Source organism: Columba livia, chromosome 6 (assembly GCF_036013475.1).
Source record: "Columba livia isolate bColLiv1 breed racing homer chromosome 6, bColLiv1.pat.W.v2, whole genome shotgun sequence".
NCBI classification, from domain to species: Eukaryota; Metazoa; Chordata; class Aves; order Columbiformes; family Columbidae; genus Columba; species Columba livia.
In genome coordinates, this window is record NC_088607.1 from 7,858,116 (window position 1) to 7,885,059 (window position 26,944).

At 39.5% G+C, this 26,944-nt stretch overlaps 1 protein-coding gene across 3 annotated transcripts in view; it reads left to right on the forward strand.

Moving 5' to 3' along the window:
• The window catches only part of HSPA12A (heat shock protein family A (Hsp70) member 12A), a 99,831-nt gene extending 81,765 nt beyond the window's left edge, over nucleotides 1-18,066 (forward strand). For all 3 annotated transcript variants that reach the window (XM_065066908.1, XM_065066910.1, XM_065066909.1), the window contains 6 exons: nucleotides 5,179-5,350; nucleotides 7,951-8,037; nucleotides 8,595-8,699; nucleotides 9,713-9,971; nucleotides 11,660-11,763; nucleotides 12,900-18,066. In XM_065066908.1, coding sequence (XP_064922980.1) covers nucleotides 5,179-5,350; nucleotides 7,951-8,037; nucleotides 8,595-8,699; nucleotides 9,713-9,971; nucleotides 11,660-11,763; nucleotides 12,900-13,534 — 1,362 coding nt within the window. In that variant the 3' untranslated portion in view covers nucleotides 13,535-18,066. The remainder of the gene's footprint in view (nucleotides 1-5,178; nucleotides 5,351-7,950; nucleotides 8,038-8,594; nucleotides 8,700-9,712; nucleotides 9,972-11,659; nucleotides 11,764-12,899) is intronic.
• The last annotated feature ends 8,878 nt before the right edge of the window (nucleotides 18,067-26,944 follow it).

Here is a 26,944-nt window from a genome sequence, read left to right on the forward strand (position 1 = left end):
GAATATACATTGGAATAACTTACTCGTTACCTCACTTTCAGGGTCAAATGTATCAAATGTTACTAAATGGGTAAAAAGTGGGTCCCTGGACCAAAGGGTAATTGAGGTGTCAAGAGTGGCCTCTGTGCTCCTCTTGCAGTGCTGAACAGCACCATACTGCAAGTTAACGTGAGCGTTAGAACTGAAGTAGACCCAGCTGCAGTTTGCTCTGGCCCTGACTCGAGACTCCAGTGAAACAGAGGTCAAGACCAAACTGCCAGCACAGATCTGATTAACCCTAATCTGTGCAGTGCTCCTTTGCACCTCCATTATTTCTAGTATGTACTGACTTTTAGCCATTTCTCTTATTTTTTAGACCTTTTTCAGAGGCTGTGTTAAGATGTATTTTCACTGTTTTTTTTGCCCTAAGGAAGATTCTGAGTTTATAATATTATGTAGTGTGGCACTAAATGCTGACACTTCTAAATGTGGTGGCTTTCAGAGATGGGAGCTTGTCTACGTCGTGGCTTTTATTGCCTTTTAAAAAAGCTCAGACGGTGTGGAATGTTGTACTATAGTGCTGTCTTTAAGGCCCTGTACATTATAATATTAAAAAAAAATATGTACATTGCTTTTTTCATAGTGCATCATGGCATGTGAGGCTGGGTTTTAAAAGTAGCATCTTTTAATCTGTTGTAATGATGATTCTGCATGTGGTGAGGATCATTTAGTTCTCTGGAAATGCTCAAACTGCTTTACTGAGCCACACTCCAGACCTCAATATTTGCTGATGATGAATTAGTCTAACACTTGGCATAGGATGCTGTTCAGGGAATCAAGAATGCATTTGTGGTCAGCTGTGGCTCTTGTCTGGTGACACAGCTCTGGCTGTAAAGCAGAGCTAGTGCACCAGGTTGAGAATTCACCTGCATCTGGATGGTAAAGTTATTTGTGCTCCAGTAGATGAGGCTTTGACGCACTTTGAGGTTTGCTGTGAGCAATGCATCTTGGCGAATGAGCAGCAATGCATTGGCTCACAGACCTGTTTTACTGGGGTGAGTGAAAATCTGAGAGTTCTCTTGTCAAAGCATTAAATCCTAGTCCTCAGGCATATGAGCAAAGGGAGTTTGGGGCAGTCTTTTAGCATAGTTCTTTCCATAGTGTTCTTTGCTTCTGCCAGGTAGATAAGTGCAACAATATCCTGCAAATAAACTCATTTTTTAAGAACTTTCTGATACTCAAAGGATTTTTGTAATTCCATGATGGATTTTCCTCATTTGCGTTTTTGGGAAAGCTGCTGTGTGCTTCCTTTGTGTTTCATAAGTGGTGACTGGGTTTATGCTGCTAGGGAGTAAATGGCAGAAAATCTCCTTACCAGACTCGAGTCAAGACATGGCTCTGTTATGGAGTCAGCTATAACTCCCCTAGGCAAAAGCAACGTGACGCATCTGTCCCACTGCCAGAATGATCTATATGACATGGTGTTGAATACAGAGACATCGTTTAGATCTGTCCCGTGAACTTGTGAGTCTCTGGTCTTAGTTACAGCAGTACTTGGGCAGCAGTGGGTGAGGGCATGGAGTGAGGCAGATAGAAAGGAACAAATGTAAAATATAGAAAAAATTCCCAAACTTATACTGTTAATGTTTTTAGTGAGTGCATCGCTTTTTTGTGTTGACCTCCTGCTGTTCTCACTGTTCTTTCTCTGCACGCTTGATATTTTTCTCCCATCTGTCCATTTCTCTTTGACTGTAGTGATGCGACATAGGTACTGGCTCCCGAGTCGTCATCTTCTGAGAGCTTGTATTAAAGCAGCCTCATTGCTCCATTCCTCCCTAGCAGTATGCGTGTGTTCATGTTTCTTTCTCATCTCCCCATTTTCTCTATGCTATATGTAGATATATATATTTGTACAGTAGTGTGCTACCTGTGATCTGAGTAGAAATACTGCATACACAAAGTATGAAATAGAGTCAGTAGTGATCCATACATATCTATGTAAGTATAAAAAAATATATGTATGTTGGATATATATGTTGGATGTCTGCTACCATTCACTGTGCAAGAATCTTTGTATGTTGTTTTTATGATGTGAAATAACACATTCTTCATTTCAACTTCAAACTCTGTAAGAAAATCTTAACAAAAATTACCAATGTTTTCTTCATGAAATTCTGTTAGGATCAGCTGTGCTTTGAAATGTTAAAAACTGTCATTTCTTTTGAATGTTTTCCTCAGGAGATATTTTGAGCATGTTAAAATAATATCTAGACAGAAAAAGTAGCAAGAATAGCATCTGCTATACTTGGAGGGTCTGAGAACATGGGTCTGAGTCCATCCACTGCAGGTCGCTGCCTTTCCCCCCTGACATGCAGGCTGCAATGTGAAAAGTTCATGGTACAGACTACTGCTGGAGGAGGGGAGGAAGCAAATGTTGTTGTTAATGGTTTACTGTTTTCTTTTAGATGAACCCTTGGAAATTTGTACCAAAATAGCCCCCAGAACAGATGACTTTGCAATTAATACAATCTTTTTGCCCCTCAGTGCATTTTCTGTGTGTGTGACTCAGTTCTCATCACCTCTGCAAATACCTTATGATGTAGCCTTTGGATTTTAAGATCCTTAGCAACAAACTATATTTTTTTTCCCTAAAATATAATTTTCTCTCTTAGTGCATAGGTTAGACTCAAGAGTAGGATTTGCTTTGTCTGTGCTACTAACATATGCCCAGTACATGGAGTAGATTGAGCATCCACATCACTGGACATTAAAAACCCCTACATTTGCTGCTCAGATTCAGAGCTTTCACAGGATGTGATAATGGTTTTAATGTATGTGAAAGCTGCAGCAGGGTAGTAGGGAGCTATTTGTTCTATTTGTTCTCTGTGCTCTTGCTGGATAGGGCAAGAGGTGCTGGCCTTAAAATTGCAGCAAGAAAGATTCAGATTAGGCTTTTAGGAAAAACTTTCCAAAGGCAAAAACAGTAAAAGGCTGAGATAGTTCATGTGCAGAGACCATACATTTTTTGAATTCTTTAGCAGATTAGATAAATATCTGCCAGGGATCAAGTATTGATTCGTATCTGGAATGTTTTCCTTTCAAAAGCAACAAATTATAGTTTTGTGTGCAGAAGAGCTCAGCTGGCAATAAGTGATGTTTAAGTAAGCTGGCAGGAAACCAGCCCTGATTGTGCCTAGTACATCGAGAAAGTCGGGGTTGTTCAGCCTGGAGAAGGCTCCAGGGAGACCTTTTTGCTGCTTTTCAGTACTTAAAAGGGGCCTATAAGAAAGATGGGGACAGATGTTTTAGCAGGCCCTGTTGTGACAGGACAAGGAGTGATAGTTTCAAACTAAAAGAGGAGAGAGCGAGGTTAGACATGCAGAAGGAATTTTTTACGCTGAGGGTAGTGAGAGCCTGGCCCAGGTTGCCCCAAGAGGTGGGGGATGCCCCATCCCTGGCGGCATCCCAGGGCAGGCTGGACAGGGCTCTGAGCAACCTGATCTGGATCAAGATGTCCCTGCTCATGGCAGGGGTGGCACTGGGGGAGCTTTGAAGGTCCTTTCCAACCCAAACTATGGTATGATCCAGAGCAGCTGAAGGAAAGATTGGGTTTATACTATGGCACAATGCAAGAACTTGATCCCCAGCCTGTACCTGCCAACATGGTTGCATGCAAGTGGTGTGATGGCAGGAGAGTCTGGCTTGGACCTGTGCTGAAGCACAAGGTTTTGCCCAGCAGCAATAAAGGATGTAAAGTGACCGTAATTCCAGTCTTGAGGTATACTTTCAAAATAATAAGCAACCATGATTAGTTTAACTCCTACTTTATTATTTTGGAATTTATTTGTTGTTGGTTTTCCCTTTTCATTATCAAAGGAAGATGCTTTGTATGAAAGATGGTTTTTGTTATTTATTAAAATGGAGAGGGTAAAAGGAGTCAGTAAATGTGAAGGACAATTTTATTTCTCCAAGTTTTACCCCAGTATTGCTTTTTCAACAAGCCTTACTTTCCGTATCTAGCTGCAGGTGTAAACTAGCCAGCAATTCCCACAGGGTGGCTGTGTAAAGGAGGCCAAATTCCAATCCTGGTCCACAGTCTTTCCATGCAAGTCTGCCTTCTTCTGGGGACACGTTGGAGCCACCACAGTGTCCATGTATGAGCTGAAGTGAGGGTTTGCTGGAATACTGACCACAGAGTCAGAAAAATGTTCATTTACTTGTTTGCTAGCATGATTTAGTGCTCAGGCACTTAACAACAGCAGGTAAACCAAAAGCTGGCCAGACAGAGTTGAAGGATATTTCTATCTGTTTTAACAGAAAGTTGTACAGTAGGGAGAAGTACAGAACAAAAGGAATGAAAACACAGTTTTAGCGACTGCTCTTTGATATTTTTCTGGAAGCCCAGCTCTAAGAGTTATGCAGTTACATGAGAACTTGTGGCTTCTTGAAAATCTGTGTGCCTGGAGGCTGAAAATCTATAAAGAAAATAGAAAGAATGGCAAATGTTGCTTTTATAATGTGAGATTATTTTTAGGCTTGTTCTCATTACATTTTAGGGAACCTGCTCCTTTGTATTTTGAGTCCTTGAATATGCTGAGCATTTTTAAGATTGTTACAAAAGTGAATGTGCTTAAAAGCAATGGATTTTGAAATAGCAAATGTTGATTTTGAGTCAGAAGATGCATTACTGGCAAAGTGAATCGTATATTTCTTCTAAGCTACACAGTGTGGGGAGTCCCATTTCAGCAAGGACTGTGTATATCTGGCATATAAAGAAAGGCACACTTAAAATAACTTAGTGGGAAGAGGAGGCCAAAGGTATTCCTTCATTTCTTAAAGGAGACTAGAGCCCCTCTGAGCAGGTATATTCACGGGTTAATCAGGAATTCAGGGTTTAGGCCATTCATTACAGGTTTAAAACCAACTTTCTTCCTTTCTCCACTTGTCATGCACACAGCTGCTCAGTTAGACATTGGCATGGTAAGTGCATGCGTACTTCCCTCTTACAGCCTGTGAAGTTGTGCTGTACATTGTGGCAGAACGATTTCCAGATCAAGACCTTTAGGAAATAGCGTTGAACTCAGAGGGCTGACCTAAAATGAAACCCCGAGCTATGGAAAAGCTTGTTCACTTGCTTAAAAGTGTCTGATAGGCTGCAGTATTTCCCACCCCACTTCTCTGATTGATTCTCTCTCGCAGGCAGGAATGGCATCTCCTGAAAATCCCGAGCAGTTGATCATTGCCCTGGAGCCTGAGGCTGCCTCCATCTACTGCCGAAAGCTCCGCCTGCACCAGATGATAGACCTGAGCAGTAGAGCGCCTGTCAATGGTTACAGCCCAAGTGACACCATTGGAACTGGATTTACTCAGGGTACTTCTATTGACTCAGTTCTTTAGATTCTTGTGCCTAGGTTTGCTTTGTCCATGAGGGCTGTTTTCTTACCAGTTCTTGTTGTCTTTGCTGTCTTGAAATGTTTCAAGCCAGCATCGGTTTGCTTTTATGAACTGTTTTGCTGGTTACTGTAATTAGACTAGTTTAGGCATTGATCCAGTAGACATGTTTGCACACACTTGAATTTTAGCACACAGGTAGCTCTGTTGCCTTGCCTTGTCATTGAGAGTGTTTTAGGAGAGGTGTAGTATTTTCACAGCAGTGTTTCTCTGGCTTAATTAAAATCAGTGCTTCATGTTGGATCATTTTTTAAATTTAATTTGTTGGAAACAATTATGTGTTTAATTAGCTACATAATTGAAGCAATGTTAAATAACTGGATCTGCAGTGAGACTTCTAGTCTGAGGCATTCCAGAGTTTTGGCAAATGCTTTTTGATGCCATCTTTATGAAATATAATCAATTATTTTCAGTACTCAAGGGAATACAAAGTACTGAAATACAGCGATGAATTTACTTATAGAAAAGCAACTAGATACAGCACTTCTGATTTTTTGACCTAGAATCTGTTGCTAGTATCAGTGTTTGAAGACTGACTTACAATAAGGGACAGAGATCGGACCACAGTGTAAGTCACTTGCCAAAAGATTCTTCATTACAGAAGATTTTTGAGCTTGGTATGCTGCCTGAGAATAGAGGAAGATAGGGGAAAAAAAATGGGAAAACAAAGGAGTAAGGTGTGATTGCTACATGATGGATCAGATTTCCAGCATGTGTGAATTGTAGCAGTTGCACTGATATCAGTGGTAGTGTGTCAGTCTCTCCCAGAAGAATTTTTCAGAAGAATTTGTATTTTATCACATTTACTAGGTCAAAACAGTACAGGCAAATGGGAGATTAATCTAGTAAAGCTATTTCTGTACTTACCAGAGGGTATTTTTTTTAGTTAGGCAGAGTCACTACATCATTCTCTCAAATCCATGCCTCTCCTAGCCAGCACTTGTCAGATGTGTTCAGTGTTATGGAGGCCCATGCAGAGCACAGGACACAATCCCTTTAGAGGACACAGTTCCTTCAGGGCCCTTTTGCCATCTGTCCCCCTTGTTCATGTCCTGAACCCATTCCAGTTCTATGTGATTTTATATGAACTTGCTTTCAGGCTACACAGGGATTTGCTGCTGGGAAAATAATAAAAGAAAAGAGTTTCTCTGTTCAGCTAAGGTTTTGAAGCTGGGCAGAACTGGCAGATCCTGGATTTCTGCTGACGGGCTTATACTTTGACAAGGGGGTACCGTTCTCCTTCTTGTCTTTGTATAATAAAAGCTATAGGGGATGAGAAAGGTTTCATGTCAAAATTAATGAAAACAAAGTTTGGAGTGAATTAATTTGGGCTTCAAATTAAAATTTCATAAAGGCATGGCAGGCACCCAAGACAAGCTGAGAACAGATTAAGGAGAAAAACCCTTTAAATATAAACAGAGAGTAGTGCTCCAAGGACCATGTTGTTGCTGTGAAGTCAAACCAAAAATGTTACTGTTCATAGCAGCCAGGATAACATTACTTCAGTTGTAGTTAAAGGCAGGGTCTTGTGTTCACTTCTGGCCCACAGGCGTGAATGACAGGACTCCCATTGACTTCTATGGGCTCTGTGTCCGGCCCTTGCTTAGACCTAGTGCTTTTTCTACCCTTGAATGCTTCATCGATTAAGCTCTTGCTGTGTTCTGCTAAGTCAGCACAGCAAGGCTAACACAGCTTGGCTGCATCATGGGGTCTTCACAGGGAGGATATGGGTGCCAGGGGATGCTGGTCTTTTTCCAGTGATGGGCACTGTAGAAACAAGAAGGAAAAGGCATTCAGTGATTTGCATGCTGGTGCTTTCAGAAGGAATAATATTTTAATATAGGATGCGTCTCTTCCTCTGTAGTGTTTTACAGAATTGCCTTGAAGGTGAGTGAAGGTTACACAGGGAATGTAGGGGTTGATTAAGAAGCTTAAAAGCAAAGGCTCTCACTACTCTGTTTTATTTTCATGGACAGTTCTGCATCTTTTAAATGTATAAGTAACAATTAAGTCTTATAAGTTAACTTATTGTTATCATATTATAGCTAGGTTATGCTTAATGTTTTGTTGGTGTATATTTGAAATATCATGTGCACCTGCCTTGGTGATCATTGTGACCTTAAGAATTTGTAAATCTGTGAAGCAGAGATTTTGGCTGCTTGTTTTGAGACAGACTGATCTCCTGAAAGGCTCAAGAGACGTCTTGACCTGAGCACCCAGAATCAGTAGGGGCTTTTGGAGATGTGGGGATTGTCTCCCTGGTCCTGAGGCTGCTGCCTGGTTTTTATTGCAGTGCTGGTTGGTTCCAGGTGGTGCTTTAAAAAACAGAAAATAGAAAAAGAAAGGAATAAGACCTGTTTGTAGCTTTCATGTTAGGTTATTGGTTTTAATCCAGTTACTATCAAGGAAGATTAATGTGGCTGAAAAACGTATCAGTCTACTTGCTCTTGTTTTCTGCAGCTGATGATACCACCTTCATGCTTTCTTAAACTCTGTCATTTTTACTCTTTCAATGACTAGCTAAGGAACTTGTCCGTCGTAATCGACAGAGTCGTACCTTCATGGTGGAAAATGTCATAGGAGAGATCTGGTCCGAACTGGAGGAAGGTAGCGTCCTTTCTTGAATAAACTTTGCTCTCACTGTTTTTTTATTGTAGGTGAGCATTGTGTTTCTTACAAATATGCTGCGCACTGTGTTGTTCTCAGAGTGATTATAAATAGGAAAAGAAAAAAAATGCAAGTTGATGTGCTGCTCTTAGTTATTGCAATTCTGTATGCTCTAGCAAATGGCGACTTATTAAGGAGATGATGGAGAGGAATTCAGCTTTTAAAATGCAACCAGAATATTTTCCTCTGAATAGACCTTATGAATATGTTACCGTATTAATTTGGTAACCCACTAGAATGTACACCAGCAGCATGAATGATTCCACTGATCTACTTTTCATACAGGCTACATGAATAGCTTTTGACATCTGAATTTCATGTTATCAATTATCACATTATAATTATTAATAAAGGTCAAGTCTTCAGTGTAGACATTCATGACTTTCTGTAAGTCATTCTCTCTCATGGTGATAATGCCTCTGAGAAGCTTTCATTGCAGTATGCTGTTGTGGTAATGCTGATGTAAATATAATTTACCTCTTCCTTTGGCAAACTAGGAGACCGTTACATCGTTGTTGACAGTGGAGGAGGCACAGTGGATATAACTGTCCATCAGATCAGGCTCCCTGAAGGACATCTTAAGGAGCTATACAAGGCAACAGGTAATATCACTTTCACTCTTTGCTTTATTTATGCAATATTTTGGCTTGTCCTGAAGGAAATGTATACCTTTATTATTCCCCATATTTCCCTAACAGTTCTTCCTGAAACAAGACCAGCATTCCAAATTAATATAACCTAGATGTGCATCAGCAGACATGGGTAAATCACTTAATGCTTCTGGTGCTTTTGTATGGTAAACCTCATGCTGGGAGGGTAAGAAACTGCTATCTCCTGTGTTATTCATTCCCATTCAGGCCATGACCTCCTGCCATGGTCCCGGTCTGAGTTCTACTAGTAAAGTTGTCATCTTCCTCCTTTGAGAGGTCTCTTGTGTATTGCTGCTCTGTTCAGCATCCAGAGATGTACTGTGAGAGTAGCTGAGTGTCACAACAAGATCCTTGTGAAGTTACTGTTGGCAGAAGTTTACGTAGATTTAAGGAGAATCTTATATATTCCACTAATTTCACAGGAGGTGTAACAAAGAGGGTCTATCATCCCCTGGGAAGAAATGCACAATAATTGGTCTGCAACAAAGATACCACTCACGGAGCTGCACTTTGTATTTGCTTCCTGAACTCAATTCCCTTTGGCTTTGTCCTATGGCTAAGCTGTTAAGCACCCAACTCAGCCTATTATTTGTTGCTGTGTCTCTATATAAAGTTATTCTTCATCTATATAGTTCATCACTGAGCCTTCTCAGTCTTGGTGGCTATAGGATTACCTCAAGAAACAACCTAGTAAGAGCATATGGGACAGTTTCCTCTGCTTTTAATAAACATGTTTCTGGTTTATAGCGATAGTATTACAGTGGCCATGAGGGTATAGGAATAAAAGTGAGACAAAGGTAAGATTCTGTTCTGTATTAGACCAACTGCTATATTTAGAAAAGATACCTCTTTCTGTAGACCTTCTACTATAGCAATCCTAGTAGTGTCAATCTGATGTGTATTGGTCAACTTGAAATATAGTAAACAGTTCAGAATATTAAAGCTGTGTTTTGTTTGTAATACAGGTGGACCATATGGTTCTCTAGGTGTGGACTATGAATTTGAAAAGCTCCTGTGTAAAATATTTGGAGAAGATTTTATTGAACAATTTAAAATCAAGCGTCCTGCTGCCTGGGTAGATCTGATGATAGCATTTGAATCACGTAAACGGGCAGCAGCTCCAGATAGGACCAATCCTCTAAACATCACCCTGCCTTTCTCCTTCATTGACTATTACAAGAAGTTTCGAGGTCACAGTGTAGAACATGCCTTGAGGAAAAGCAAGTGAGTAGACAATTGAAACAAAATGGATGCTGAATTAACTACTGATAGCAAAGACAAAGAATTAAAATTAATTAAATGTAGACAGAAAGATAATTATGTAAAAATGTAATATACAGATGAGAAAATGGGATTGCCTGAAGTGTACTTTCCAGAATGAAAAGTTCTGATTAATCCCTAGCAAAAGCTTTTCTGTACAAGATTTTCACCCTCCTGTGCTTTCTATGACTTTTGTTAGGCCACCACTGCATCGGTTTCTGGAGTTTTACCATATATTTTAAGTACCTTGCATGTTAATTAGGAAGGTTAGATCAAATACAAAATTTGATGTTTAAAAGTAAGGTACCTGGAACCTTATTTTTTATAGACCTGGGCCCTGGAACAAATCCAAGATGTTAAGTGATCTGTGTAACTGTATTCATGGCTTCAGGAAACTTATTAACAATAGAAAGTCATGGGTGAAAACATATACTACTACATAGAGCTGTGCAAAGGGAAAGCGTTCTTTTGAAGTGATGGCAGGCTTTCTTTTCTTCTAGTATTTTACCAGTTAAATAATTTGCTTGATAGGTGGGGAGACATAATCCCCCCTCAGAGATTTTAATTCATGATAGTCTGTATGAAGAAGTCACCCTAAATAACAAGATCATAGGCTCCTATAGAAAAGGAAGTGAGGAGAAAGTAGAATTGGGCTTATTGCACCTTTTGAAACCATATACTACAAGAGACCTGGAGATAAATGGCATCTAAGAGAATGAACAAGAGAGCCTGCAAATCTGGGGCAGAATGCTTGGGACCTGAGTGCAGAAGATGTGATATCTAGTACCTGTACTTCGGGTTCATTCTGCATTTTTTTAATCCTGTGAATGTTGAATGTAGCATGCAGGCTGAAGTTTCTGCATCTCTTCCTAAAGTTATTGGTAAATGCACTTTTAAGCCTAAATGACATGGAATCTAGCTCAAAGTCACTTCCTAAATGAGCCTGAGGTTCTGAAATAATTAAAAATTTCTAGAAATAGTCCCCTTCACAAGATCATCTTCTTATTAATAGTCTTAATGGTGAATCTTAGAGGGAATGCTAAATGTTCCCTTCAAATAAAATTAAATTAATTGGATAATGGGATAGAAAGAGTATAAAGGTAATGTCTAATGTGCATGAATAAAAAGGAGATTACTGAGTTGTATGGATGTGTATCACTGATGGAATAACATAATGCCTGTATTCACTTAACAAATGTTATGCCTCATTAAAAATGCTCTGCTCCCTTTTGCCTCCTGAGGCTTCCCATCCTTGCTTGTTTTCCTTGTGTGTTTCCAGTGGCTTTGGCCTTCTGCTGCTATAATCTAAATGTTGCCCTTCTGGGGATGAATCAGTGCTATTTCAGATGAGCGGGCACTGGATTGACTGCCAGCTGTTGAAGGAAGCAGCTGAACATTGGTAATGCTACAGAAGGCAATCAGGCAAAGAAAACAACAATTATACAAGCAAAAATAACAATTCTCCCTTGAAATATTACATTGCTGCAGTTGGTATGGGGTTAGAGTGAGGTGAGGCACTTTTTTCCATGCAAAATGCACGCAGATTCTGTAAACTCATTCATTTATTTATTTAGTGTGTCTTCTGAGTGCCTGGCTGTTTCTTACATCTCGACAACAATGTTTTAATGTCCTTCTTAACTGTTCTTTTCCAGTGTGGACTTTGTGAAGTGGTCCTCTCAGGGAATGCTGAGGATGAGCCCAGATGCAATGAATGCTCTTTTCAAACCTACAATTGACCAAATCATTCAGCACCTCAGTATGTATCTGCATGTAATTTCACTTTATGGCTGAGCTAAAACTGAAGCTTTGCTTACCTGTTTCAAACCATTAACTGGAATTAAAGTCAAAACACCCCCCTAGTACCCACAAAACATGGGCAAGGAATTTAGTTCACCTTAACCTGTATTCCTACCTATTATAAAGTTACATTTGTTCATGGCTGTCCAAATCACTGACATCTCTGAACTGCAAATAATAAATGATGCATCTTGGTAAAAGTACTTCCAGGCATGGTTTAAAAGCACTGAATTTATTTATCCAGTAACTGGAAGTGACATAGGTTTATTGGGAAATTTATTATTTAAAGTCTTCCTTGTGGAAGACTGGATTTGTATCAAGTATAATGTATGTACAAAGGAAAGTATTGCTGTTCTACATGTTAAAAAGCACTAATTGAATTTTATTTGGAGTGGAGTATCCAGGTTTACTGAATATATATGAAGGATTATTAGATAAATTTGAGAGGTCACAACTTAGCTAGTACAGAACAGTCTATATCTGAGCAGGAAGGTAGAGGTCTAGAATCAGTTGAAATAAGGGTGAGCTTACAACTGAACTGTATGATTTTCTTGAAAGTAGGGGATGTGGGCTTAAGTTAAGAAGGAACATCTGTAAAAATGTAAGGAGGTATTATTTTGCAGATGGTACATATTGTGGTTAAGATGTTAGGATCAGAAATAATAAGTGAATTTAAAATGTGGTGACTTATCTGGAATGCAATGAAGCGTATATGAATTGGTTAGGTTTGGGAATATCTCAGTGGTACTCCAAGTGGCAAGATGATCTCAATTTCCTTACCACCCATAATGCGACTGGCAGGATTTCTTTGCAATAAATTTGTGTCTCCCTTTACTGGTAGAAGCTAAATAAAAATTCTGTTTTAAATGCCACTTCAGAAATGTTGTATTCTGTGAGGTAAGTTTCCATTCACAGTGAAACGCAGTATAGAAGAGGCTGCAGAAATGAAACTGGCATATGTGGCTGTGTGGGCATAGATGTGACAGTTTCAGATCTTGTGCATGTGCATGGGACATTCAATGCACTCAGACATTAGGAGTTTCACCTGCATTGCCTTGTCACATTCCTTATTGAATGGGCTCTGTTTCTGTTTAGGTGATGTGTTTGATAAGCCAGAAGTGACCAATGTCAAGTTTCTCTTCCTGGTGGGTGGCTTCGCTGAATCCCCTTTACTCCAACAAGCTGTCCAGAGTGCTTTTGGTTCAAGATGTCGGGTCATCATTCCTCAGGATGTGGGGCTCACTATCCTCAAAGGAGCGGTTCTCTTTGGTCTAGACCCTGCTGTCATCAAAGTGCGGCGCTCACCTCTCACCTATGGCGTGGGTGTGCTCAATCGCTTTGTGGAAGGGAAGCATCCACCAGAGAAGCTGCTAATCAAAGATGGCACACGCTGGTGCACTGATGTCTTCGACAAATTTATCTCAGCCGACCAATCTGTAGCCCTTGGAGAAACTGTGACACGCAGTTACACACCTGCCAAACCTTCTCAGTTAGTAATAGTGATCAATATCTATAGCTCAGAACAAGATAATGTCAGCTTCATCACTGAATCTGGAGTGAAAAAGTGTGGCACCCTTCGCTTGGATCTCACGGGAACTGATGCTTCAGTGCCAAACCGGCGGGAGATCAAAACAGTTATGCAGTTTGGGGACACTGAAATCAAAGCCATGGCCATTGATGTTGCCACCTCTAAAAGTGTCAAAGTCGGTATTGATTTCTTAAACTACTAGCAGCCCATTTTCCCCACCACAGCCTGTTTGTGAGACTGATCTTCCACTGTTCCATTTTTTGACTTTCACATATGGTGTAATCAACTTGAATTTCAGCAGGCTATGTGAGAACAGCTAGTAAGGTGGGGTATGTCATGTGTGTGCCCTTTGATGACCAAAGACTGGATTTTGAAAGACCCTTAAAAAGTTTTGGGAGCAGAAGTTCCAGAGGTAGTAGAAGTTCCCAAGTTACTCAAGCATGCTTAAAGATCTACCTTTATTAAATAAATACTGATTATTGTTGGATCTTGAAGATTAGTTAAAAAGATAAAAAATCGTAATCTCTTTACATTGTTATTGTTCTTGTTCTTCTTCCTCTTCCTCCCAAGAAAAACTCTCTAACCTATGTGGTTGTTTTAGCAGATGTATCAGTGGAGTATCTGTTTAAACAGCACCATCCTCTGGCAATGGGAACAAACGAGTCTACAGTATTTTGCCCTGTGCTTTCAAAATTTTAAGTGCTGAAAATCAATGACTTAAAGAAAGGGGAACCAAGTTTCTTAAATTCTGACATACCACTGAAAAGAAAATCCTCAGAAATCCTTAAAATTAGATTTAGGAAAAATACGTATTTTAGGAGCCTAATATTGATTGTTCCAGGTTGAAAACAAGGCTTTTATTGTCAAAACTCTTAGAACTAGCAGTTGGATTAAATAGCTAGCATTGCCTTTATTATACTTTGGAATATTATTAAGAAAAAAACTATTTCCCTTTTTGGGTCTTCTAAACTTATTGTTATTATTCTCCATTTGAAATTATAGAATCACAGGATAGTTGAGTTTGGAAAGGACATCCATTGACTGTCTGGTCCAAGTGCTCAGCTCTAAGCAGTGTCAACTAGAACAGGATTCTCTGTATGGTTTTGAATATCTCAAAAAATGAAGATGCCTAAACTTCTCTGGGCAACCTGTTCCAGTATTTGACAACCCTCACTGCAAAAAAAAAAAAGTTTTTTTTCTAATGTTTGAAAGGGATTGAGTTTTAATTTGTGCCCATTGCCTCTTGTTCCTTTACTGGGCCCATCTTCTTGACCGTGTTTTATCAGGCATTCATACACATTCTAGCATGCCCCGAGCCTTCTGGAGGCTGAACAGTCTCAGCTCTCTCCTCTCCTTATGCGACAGATACTCCAGTCCCTTAGTCATCCTCCTGACCCTTTGCTGGACTCAGTCCAGCATGTCCGTGTCTCTGTTGTACTGAGAAGCACAGAACTGGACCCAGCACTCCAGATGCAGTCTCACCAAGGCTGATAGAAGGGGAATAATCACTTTCTTTGACCTGCTGGCAATGCTCTTCCTAGTGCACCTCAGGAGGCTATTCACGTTCTTTGTTGCAAGGGCATGTTGCTGGCTTACACTCAACTTTGTGTCTACCGAGATCCTGAGGTGTTTTTCCACCAACCTGCTTCCCAGCCACTTGGCCCACAGCATGTACTGGTACACAGGGTTGTTCCTTTCTAGGTTCAGGACTTTGCACTTCCCCCTTTGTTACACTTTGGGGTTCCTGCCTGCACATTTCTCCAGCCTGTTGAGGTCCCTCTGACCCATCTGGTTTATCAAGCGCTTCTCCAAGTGATTACATTTCGTTTCTTGTTAATCCTTGTGTTAAGATTTGGAAGTACGATTAGATAATGGCTGTCCAGGAAGATTTAAACAACTTAAAAGAGAGAAAATGTCCAGATCAAAAGTACCATAATATATTTAGAATAACAAACATTCTAATTGTGTAAAATATATTTCTGGGCTGAGTTGAATGGCCAGTAAAGTGGAAGGCAGAAGTCAAGAGAATGAAACTACAAATAGCATTAAATAAAGCATTCCTTACATGGCTATGTGCACAGAATTCTAACACAGGTGAAATGCAATGATGGTCATGGTAGCATTATTTTCTCTAAATACTAACTTTCTGGAAATGTCTTCTTAAGCATGTTCACCTGGAAGATATCTTCTGCAACCAAAACAGTTTTTGTTTTGCAAAATGCTACAAGTGGATAATTTCTGAAACCTGCAGTCTGTATCTGCTGTGGATTTACAACTTCAGATGCAAATCCAAATCCCACTCCATACTGGCAGACTGATATTAATCTGTAGAATCACCCTAAGATGCTGATACTTTCAGAACATCTATGCATAGATGCCTGGTTACCTGCTGGAATTCATTTCATTTTGAAACTTTGCAATGTTAATTGTTAAACTAAACCTTCCTTTCTTAAAAAAAAATGAGCAAGAGTTAAGTCCATTACTGGGACTTTTCAAAAAATGAAAGCTTATCAATTATTTCACTAATTTACATTCCAATCTTGTGTTTAAGCATTCTGTGTTTAGCCTGGAGTTCTCCCACAGGAAAGAGCTGCAGAACTCATCTACTGCATTTTGCCATTGAGTTTTCCGTGTCTTCTGCAGGATTCCCTGGTTGAATGTGAAATCTATTCTGCATTCAGCTTTATAAAGAAAAAAGACTATGGAGAATGCTAGTCACAGTATCTGGCTGGAGACTTTCTATAATTATAAAGTGTGCTTGCTGGCATTCAGTTTCCTGCTGCCTGCTAAATGCTTTAAAAGCTAAATACTGGGATTTTTTGTGTGTTGCTTTCCATGGTTTACAAACAAGAGAAACTTTAAGATGAGTTATGAACAACATAATTTTATGTATATACAATATTTAAATATTGTACAGACTCTTTTCTTTCTACAGTGCTATTTTCTTGTATAAAAATGCTCTTTGCCTCTGTTGATTTCATTCAGCTCTTAATTTTAAATAACATAGTTTCTCAATCAGCTTCTGTAATTATAGGCTTTTAAAGATGGTAAGATATGAAATGTAAAAGGCTGATCTTATAATAATAGGAAAGAAATGTTGGTGTGTCAGAGAATACAACATCCTTTCTGCAATGTAGGTCATAACCAGTTAAGCATATTACACAGATGCTCTAGTATGTTGCTGGGATTTTAATTTCTTTGTTTCAGATGGTGACCATTCCATCTCCAACAGTTCATAATAATGGATGAATCCTCCTGTAAAACCAAGCTAAAATTTTGACTGTATGATCTGGAGATACAGCTTTGCTAGGTTTTGGAGTTTCATTAAGGATCTTCCTAGTTTAAAATAGACACAAAACTACTTTCTAAAGCCAGGCAACACTGATTCATAGTAGCTGCAGGTAAGACCCCATCTCTGTCTAACACTACCACTTAGCAAAACACAAAATTCATAAAGAAAAGTAGGCTTTGGTGTCTTTGCATGCTGTGTTAAACTGAATGGGTCCAATTCTGCACAGATTTGTTTCCAGTGGCCTTAACACAGAATTTCATCTAATAAATGACTGCAACTTCCCCCTCTTCCCACAAAAGAGGCAAATTGCAAGATCAGGTGGCCCATGATTTTTGAACCGTTTTTAGCCTGTCTGCGGAGAATGCTGAGGGTAGTTCCTGCAGCTCTTCCAAAGCATAGTTACCTGCACAATAGTGATTGTCTGCCCTTTTTTCTTCCCTTTTTGTAAGATTTCATCTGGATCCAAGCAGAGTTTTGTTGCTGAAATGACTTTACTAGAAATGTAAAATATGAAGTTTGCATATTTTTGCACTTCCTCCTTCAGTCTGATTGAGAGCACTGTCAAGCTTATCTTTGCAGAGCACTGAACTACTGAATAAACTCTCAGCTGTCCTTGTTGCCCCTGTTAAATCTAAGAATGGAAAATTAGTTTGTCTCCCTAAGGAATTAGAATTGTAAGTAGAGTATTATGCTGTGATCTGTAGTCTATAAACCAGTTAAACAACTTTACATTGTAAGTGGCATGTGGATGCCCATTTTGATAAAGGATATTAGGCTATAAAAATAATATGAAATTTACTAGGAAATGAGTCATTTTTAGAATTGTAGTTCTGATATGTTTGCAGGAGACTCCCTGAAGAGCATTTTCTTGGTAGGGGTTTCAGATGACATTGTGCAAATTGATGCTGAAAAGACAAGGCCTTCTATCCTTAGGAAAAACAGAAGATCTTGGCAGAAGTTTTTTTCTAAGCAGCAACTTGCAAGTTCAGGTCCAAGTTACTTAAATCTAGGCTGAAAGTTAGCAGACAATTGTGGTAGAATGATTAATTGTGCTAGAATATGCTGAATGTGCAGTGATGGTTAGGACAGTTTACATTGGTATGGATATACCAATATTTATATACAGGAGTTTTAATGCATTATTATGAGAAGGCTAATTATATATTGCAGAGATGTAATCGCCAAGATAAGCTGCATATTTATGATACAAAGTGGCTTAAGCGGATTAATAGTATAAAAGTTGTTGGGCATAACGTCACAGTACTCACCTGCTTGAAATAATCTTCAACTATATTATAAAACCAACCATTGTGGTCTTGTTCACCTCTGTGCAAGATAAATTCAGATTTCACTGATGTTTGGAGCTGTTCACAACTTGTTTGGATTGTATCTTGAGTGTTCTTGTGTCTTCAACCATGTCAAATAAAATAGAGTAAAACTAATTTTTCATTTTGGGTGTTACTACTTTTAAGAAAATGACTATAAAAAGAAACCAAATTTATGCTGAAACTGAGAAAGGCCAAATGGTTATACTTGTGTTTCAGTACTGCTTCAAATGCATAACTGAGCAAAAGTCACATCAACCAAATGTGCCACTTACCAGATTTCTTTAACCTTTTAGATGTGCAGACACCTAGAGACTTGGCCAGGGGCTTGTGGCCCCCTGTGCAGCACAGACAGCTTTTTGACAAGAGGCTGCTGCATTTTTAGTTCACTTGTGCATTTTCTAGGGGAACTCCATATGTGTCTGAGGTAGAAGTCCACTTCTGGGGATTACTCAACTTCACCAAAATTGGTATAGCTCTGAGTAGGGCATCTGTTGGAGTTAAGATGGAAAGACTATGAGCAATACCAAAAGCAGATTAGGTATTTTCTGTAGTGAAGCTCTGAGAGAGCTAGGAAATCAAATATAACAATTTATATATAAAAAAATGCCTCTTGGGCCTTATCAACGGCTGGTTTATTGCTAAAATTGTAGCATCAGGCCAACAAGCTAGCCAATAACCAGGTACATTTGCATGAGCGTACGTGTTTATTGTGTGTATCTAGATCTAGGAATGTTTAGTTAGGTCTTGCTGCACTGGAAAAAACTCTTATAACTGTTTGTGTGAGATTATATTTCTATGCTAACCATTGCAGGTCACGTCCCTCTAAAATTTGGCAGTGTGTATGTGACCTACAATGCTGCTCAGATGCCAAAATTCAGAGGATGAACTGAGATGCATAGCAGCCACTACACCCTAAGTATTTGCTGCAATGAAGATGTTTTACAAGTGCTTTATGACTATAATTATAAACACCATCCTAATAGGCTAGGTACTGTATTTAACTTGTAATGAACTTGATTTCAGCTAAACATTCAATTAATGTTACTAGTACAATGGGAAATATAATTACAGTCTTCAGGGACACATTAAGAACCAAATTTTTCTTTCAATGTTCTAACACATTGCTCTGGTTTCTAGGGGAGTTTCATGTGTGTGAAGTTTGTATAAAACCTTCATTGGTTCTACTAAGATCACATAAATCCTTACTGAAATTTGCAGACGGTGTTTTCATGTTAATAGCCATGGAATAAAACAACTTATGAAACAATCTCTGAGACAGCACTGTCCAAATTCCCCTAAGAGGTTCTCTCAGTTTCCTAGGCAGCTCCATGAAGCATCACCCAGACATCTGTCTTAAGGAGAATGGATTCAGAGTCCCCTTAGTGCTGCCTGATTTTTCAAGAGATGCAGCTGGGGTAAATCGGTGAGAACGGCAGATGCTTTGTGTAACTGGGATTCAGGCCTGTTGTTTGCCAGTCTCATTAGGTAGTGATGGTGGAAAATGTACTGACTTTTTTAGGAATAAATTCTGGTTTACTAGTTCTCATTCATCCCTTGCTCTGTCCTAACGTTTTTGTGGTGGGACTGCCGTAGAGTGACAGCAAGGTGTTGGAGGGACAGAATTTTGTGGTTCTGTTCCTTCAAATTAGAGAACTGGACGTGGATATTCAAAGGAAGACATGTGCTACAGCCTGTGCAGTTTCACAGATACAAGGAGCAATTTCTTGAAGGAAAAAACTGTCTTATGACATCTTGAAAATGCATCACAGCAAATGTCAGTAGTGCTAAGTAGCCTCTAGGGAGGTGATGTATTTGTGATTACAAGTTCATGACAATTCTATTTTCATACCTGTGACTTAACACATGGATGTGCTCATGGTTAGGCCTTGTTTAAACACACAAACGGCTTCATTGACTTCCTTAGCTATATGCTCAGAAATCTGGCACAAATTCTGCTACACTGCTGCATTGAGGTATGCAGGCAATGCAGGAAGCATATTCCTCATATCTTGGAAAAGCTAGACACAGAAGCTGTAAAACAGCTACAGCAGCACCAGTAGTTTTCCTAATGTGTAATGCAGCTTTAAAATGTGAGTCAGTGTCTAAGATTTTTCTTCTGGAGTTCCATTAATCTGAATTTAGAGCTCTTAGGAAACAAACTGGTCATTCAAAGGAAACATTAAAGTCTAAATTCCCAGAGAATACACTTTTCATTTCTTTTGAATTTCACTGCACTAAACGTTTATGTTTTAATTGTCAAGAATGTGAAATCACTGTTCTAATAGTAAAGACATAGTAGTAGTAAATTGTATCATGTCTATTACATGGGAATTTAACTCCTACCTTTACAACAAACTGCAATGCAAACTTAACTACTAGCTAGTGATCAACACATGACATCCCTCAGATTTTAATTAATTTTAAATTGCAATTTTTCTATACCTTTCCTCCCAGTTCTTTGGACTCCTATGAAATTCAAGACCCTGGTTTCCATATTTGAAGTTCATTTTTTCAGACTCCTCTACTGAAATAAGTTTAAACGATTGAATATCTTTTCTTGGAAACATAGTGTCAAAATTCAGACATGCCTTGATTCTGGAATGCATCAACTCAAGCTGAACTGTAGTCTGGGCTTTATTTCTTCCTCCATGTTAACCAAAGGTTGTCTTGCACCGAGATTTTTCATTGCATTTCAGTCTTTAAAAGAATGCCCCAGAACCCCATTCTACATCGATAACTTTTCAGTGCTATAAACCATTCCTTAGTTACAGCTCTTAATTCTGTGGCTATTCCTTTGCTTCCTAGATTGCTTCATGGACCCCTTCCCAGCAGCCAGCATCAGTGTCTGAACACAACAGCTATTTTCACACCACACAGCGCACAGACTGGCAGTTTGAAACAAGACTTCACCTGTGTCCTGTTGAAACTCTTGTTAGGCAGCCAGGAGGCAATTTCCTGTGTGCAAATTTTGACAACGCAGTGGAAATGACACGAACACTTACGTGAGGAGCCTTTCCACTGTTTAGGAACTGGTTAGGATCTCATTAAATTCAATAGAAAGGTTCAGAGTGACTTCAGGGGAGCTTTGGGTCTGGCTGCTAGCCAAGCCCTCAAATCCTTTGTAGCCAGAGAAGTACACATTCAAAAGTGAATAGGTTCTGAGGAGCTAGCCAGATAAAAAAAAATATTAGCATCATGAAGGGGTTTATCTAAAGCATCTGAGCACATACCTCACTGATACAAAGGGGCTAAGTGCAGTATATTAAGTTAGTTAACTGCAAACTTTTTCCTGCAAACCAAGAAATTCTGTGTCGTCTTTGTTTAACATACAGTTGTGTAGGTGCTGGCTGTAATTTTGAAGTAGTATCTATTTTCTCATTTTTCAGGGACTGTAATAATAGGGAAAAGTTTACCATATATGCTATATCCCAGGAGAACTGCCTTTGTGCCCTGCGCAGAACTCATTGGACATAGTGTTCGCTAGCATCTGATGGCAAATAATTGTTTTAAGAACTTGGTAGACTGCAACCACTGTGATCCTTCTATCAGTGTCCACAGGTGAGCTTACCTAAACATGGAGGAATGAAAAATACCGTATAGGCTTACTCCAGGAATGTTGTGTGCTGGAGCAGAGCCAACAAGTGAAATGAGGGTAATACTGGATTGAGTGTAAGGAAACCAGAGAAGCTGGCTGAAGAGGTGCGTTACCAGTGTTTGGATGTGGGGGGACAGAGGCATTGGTGTGCTCGAGCAGTAACTGAAGACTGGGGAGGGTTTCAAAGTAGAAAGGAGTGGTGAGACTGACAGCTGTGAATGCCAGAGTTTGCTAAACCATAGTAATCTAAGGAGTTAGAAAGGTGACTCTCCCTTTCCTAAGGACAACAAGGAGTATTTCCTTCCCTCTGAGGAATAAGCTCTGTACCTCTCGTAGGAACTTCTGTTTGCCATCAGCTGATGAGGGCAGACACCAGACTGAACATATCCTCTTCCTCTGTAGTACAAAGAACAACCCCAACACTGACCTGATGTTTCCCCAGAGAAGCACACTGCACCATACACATGCCATTGCTGCGTATTTCCAAACACGTACCAAGGTTGCAGCTAAAGCACTGCAGTATAATGTGTTGTTCACAGAGCTCTTACTTTTCATCTAGTGACAATCATAATGGATCTGTTTTCTCAGCCCATTTCCCTTCCTGATGCACACACTGAACACCTATTGACTCTTCAAAATTAGTGGAGTTGAAGGAAGTTAACCGTGAGCACAGCTGAATCCAGCAGAAAAGATGCTGGTCCTCCATGACGTCTGCAGGGTTTCCTGTATTTAAGCGTGTTTCTTTGCAAGCAACATTCTAGCATCTTCCTTCAGTTAATTTTCTCCCTATATTCCTCATGTAAGCAGAGGCCTCAGGTGGCAGTAGCATCTGCAGGCTGCTGGGAACACATGGGTAGCTGCCTTGTTCATAAAAAAGCCCTTGGCAAGTATTACACAGGTGGGCAGGAGGATGGATAATTTGTCAGCTCATGGCAACAAGGTCAGCATTTAAGTCTGATAATTGCGTAAGGCATTTAAAAAATCAGGTTATACGACCAAAGGTGTACTAAGACACATTTAAATTATTTTGGTAGATATTTTATTTTTTCTTAGGGATGAGACATATGAGACAGAAGTTCAAAAAGTACTACATGCTTATCAAAGATTCTACAGGACTGAGAGGAAGCGCAATACACTGATCGTATCCCACGGAAGCATTTGTAATTTCTCTCCTTGAGAGTCAGGTAATATATAGCACTAATTGTGGCTTTAGATTTTTTCCTTTTTTTTTTTTTTCTCTACCTTTCTGCAGTTCCATCCACTATTTTTTGCTGATTGCAATTTCAGCTCTCTCAGAGCATCCCAGGAGATGCATGTAGATAGAACCTCAGACAACAACTATCTCACCTTACTGTGGCAGAACAGTGTTAGTTCTGCCTAAGATACTCATGACTTTCTGTTTAATCTGCTGCAATGGTGCTACCTACCAAAGAAGTTTGTGTTTTGCAGTCCTCACCTTTCTAAAGTTCTATATAATGTCAGCTCTGACTCTGTGGCTGTTCTACCCCTAGGGAACATGGGAACATTTCATCCTGTTCCTACTTCTGACAGCTTTTGACATATCTGAAGACTAGTGTCATGCTTGCCCTGAATCTAATTCTCTAATTAAACCCCAGCTCTTACAACCATGTTTTGTAGACCTGTGATCTTTTTTTTTATGGCTCTGTTGGCAGCTTTGAGGGTTAGATAGTAGATGCTGGTTTCTTTCAGATAAACATCTTGTTGCTGGAAGGACATTTGGAAACGGATGCAGAAGTCGTTCTTTGTGGACACACATGGAGGACTTGTGTTGTGTACAGCTCACTACAGCCCTGGTGAAGCATCAACAAAGAGCGAAATGTCATGTGAGTAGTTGAAGCACATTGTGTTTTTGACTTTTGCAAACATTGGTTAAAGGCCTTCTTGCTTGCAATCTGAGAGGTGAGTGTTTAAACCATGGGAGCTTGTTACAGTAGTTAATATTATATTAGCTGGGCGTGTTTTTGATAAATTGCAGTTATGAGGTAATCACAAATCATGGTTATGAAACATACTGCAAGTTTTATACTCATTTTGCTTTTAGAATTTGCATTGTTAAATCATTTTCCTTGAACTCCTGTACTGATGAAGTTCTAGTAAACTACTTGTGGTTTAATGACCTGGTGCATCGCACTTTTTAGCTACGTGAAAAACGTTTCAGTGAAAACTTCAAAGAGGATGAGACATCTCTAACTTCCTGAATGACTTGCTGGGGAAGTTTAGGTGGGATACATTGAGCTTTTAACTGTGAATATAAAATACAATAAAATACTCCAGCTGCAGAAAACCGAGCTCCACTCTGAGATTACAAATTAATCTCATCTCATACTCGCCTCTACTTTTGAGTAGGTGTCAGCACTTCTGGTCTTAAAGTTTCCCTTACACACCCCCATCATTAAAATTCCCAGCTCTTCTTAGGCGGCTGTTATAGGACATACTGTACTTTGAAAAATGAGCATCTAAATGAAGAGCATTGGAAGACAGCACTTTACACTCCGTTGTTTAATTGCTATTTTACTTTAAATTGATGGGTGTGGAGAATCACATGCTCTCTTAGTAGATTCTCAAAGCTTCATCTCCTAAATCTATATGACTGGTATGATGCCAACAATGTATGGGAAACCCTATGTAGCACTATTTCCTCTCCGCTCTACTGATGGAGAAAGCAGAATGGCTGTAAACAATAAAACAGCTCACTGTATTGTAAACTCTGTAATACGAGGTTTGTTTCATTTGCCCTGTTCTGCTCCTCCACAAAGGTGAAATGAAGAATTTTTCACATTGTCTCCATACCCAGAAACCATCACATGAACAAAGAAGATTATCAGATCAGTATGAGCATCTTGGTGTGCCCAGAGAACCCCAGAAGTTCTGCCCTATGTATGTGTGGTGTCTGCAAATGGCCTGGTTGGGAGTGACAGAACAGCTGGACCTGTTTTGGACACCAAAGCAGAGTAAAAACAACTGGTGAAACTCCCCAGGTTTCTTGAACCCTTCTGAGGGCTTTTTGCATGTTAAGTTATATTCATCTTCCCAGAGTACTATTAGCATATTCACCTACATTTAAATAGTTAATTTTCTTGTTATACACCAAGTCTTAATTTTTTATTCTTTCAAAATTATTGAAATCTGTGACAAGAGGTAGTGATCTGAGGAAACGTTTGGTTTCTGGTTTGTTAATCAATTCCATAATATCTCATTCTTCACAATTGCTTTATTTAATAGCACCAATTTCTGCTTTCAGGTCTTGACTTCCCTGTTAAGCATTTAAGTTTCAGAATTTTTTTTAATCTTTTAACCTTTATCCCTTTGATTTTTTTTTTTTCTCAGCCTATAATTTATTATACAGTCTGCTGTCAGAGGAGGAGGTAGACTAGGTGATTTTTACTGTACTGCAAATTATAATTATTATCGTTATTTGCATTAGTAATGGGTTCATTCTTATCACTGAAAACAATTCCATTATCTGATCAGACAGTTATCTTCACACTGTCCGTGATCATATATTTTCACTAAGCACCTCTTTCTCTGTGGGTCAAAAGGAGAATTATTCTTTAGTGCAGTCACTTCTCTCTTCACTTTTAACATTTTCCTCAGTTAAGAAGAGGTTGTTAATCCCCTACAATCATCTTTTGCAACAAAAATATGCCCCTTTCTGCTACCATGTCACCATCCCTTCAGACCCAGCAAGGAATGGCACTTTGCTGCTATGAACTGCCCTTCAGTGTCCTTTCTGTCACAGCCACAGGGTTTGTAAGTCTGGTCCAGTGGGAGGAACTGAGGCTGATTCTCGTGACCCAGTGAAGACATTTTGACTCCGTTTTGAATTAAAGCAAAGGCTTAAGGATCTACAGTTCCTCTTTAATGAAGTGGAGAAACTTCCTTTCCCAAACATGCCCTCCCTGCATTCTCTGGGAGACATGGGTTTGGAGATGGTTGATTGTGGGCTGAGGTTGAAGGGGAGTAAAGCACATCCTCGTCTCTGACTCCCTGCTGAATTTACCCCTCTGCAGGGATGTAAAATGGTCAGATGGCACTAATTTCCAAACTGCAAGCAGAGGGGAGATGAGAAAGGTTGGAGACGTGAGGTCAGGCCACAGACCATCCCAAGGGACTGACAGCAGCCTTGGTGAGAACTGGAGGTGGGGGAGAACCTCTTGCATGTTTTCTTCCTGTTGATTTTTATTGCCTCATCAAACGAGAGATGGTTGGTGTTTGAATAAGGAATTAAGGACTGTAAGAGAAAGGTTGGCAGCCTAAAACAAGAGTTTGGGGTTATTTTTAAGCAGCTCCCTTGGAAGTTTCTATAGCCTGACTCAAGCTGCCATCAGCAAACAGTGCTCAGTGTTCAGAGGAGGGGATGGCTTCTGCTCTTCCATCGTCTCAGGCAAATCATAGACATGCTCATTGTGTGTTTCGTGTCCCACATAATTAAGATGATGACTATATTCCTCTGCCACGAAGAACGCCTTCTAAGTGAGAAATGGTACCGCTCTCACGGGAGACCTCACTTTCCAAAGAGGATAATCAACACTCCCAGGGGAATCCAAACTCTGAAGCTGCACACCCCAAACTGAGGCACCCAAGCCGCCAGTATTGTTCATTGTTGTTATTTTTAATGAGAGTGAGACTTAACGCTTATGCAAAATTATATGTAAAATTACAATAATGCAAATTATTATGTGAAAAAGTGAATTGCTTTGGATGTTTAGATCCCTTTTTTTTCCCCCTTCACCTCCCTAATTGGTTTCATGTGAAGCAATTATCCACATAATGCAATTAAAGGTAAGATTTTTCACAGGACATGTACCGTAACAATAATTACATGGACCACAGTACAAAGAGGGCCCTGAATGCAACTTTTGTCTTTGGGTCTCACTTAATGTATGTCTTCAATATGCTAACAAATGTAGTAGCCACTCAATTGTTATTGTGTAATTGAATACAACATTTAGACTGATTTAAGGAGTACTTTGCTTCTTGTTTCTGATTGTATAGAGGCACAATTTAGAAGTAAGTGGCATGTAGGCCGCTATTAGTATTTTTTTCATTTAGGGCTGTGGGAGCATCACATCCATCTTCTCCTTTCTGCCTCTGCCCCCTACTGAAGCCTTCTGTTTCGACCAGTTACAAATACTGAGACAATTTACCCTTCTATTGTCTTCAAATTTGAGAGGCTTTGCAGAGGATAAAATTGATTTTTGCACTTTTTTTTTTTTTTGCAAAAGACAGTATTTTCTTGAAGTAAGACCTCTTTTGTTGAATACATTGTTTCCAGTTTTTAAAAGGAAACATTTTAATAAGTTTGGCCTTGTTTTTTTTTCGATTAAATACAACTATACAAACTATATATTTCTGAAGTATGAGGGTGTGGCTAAA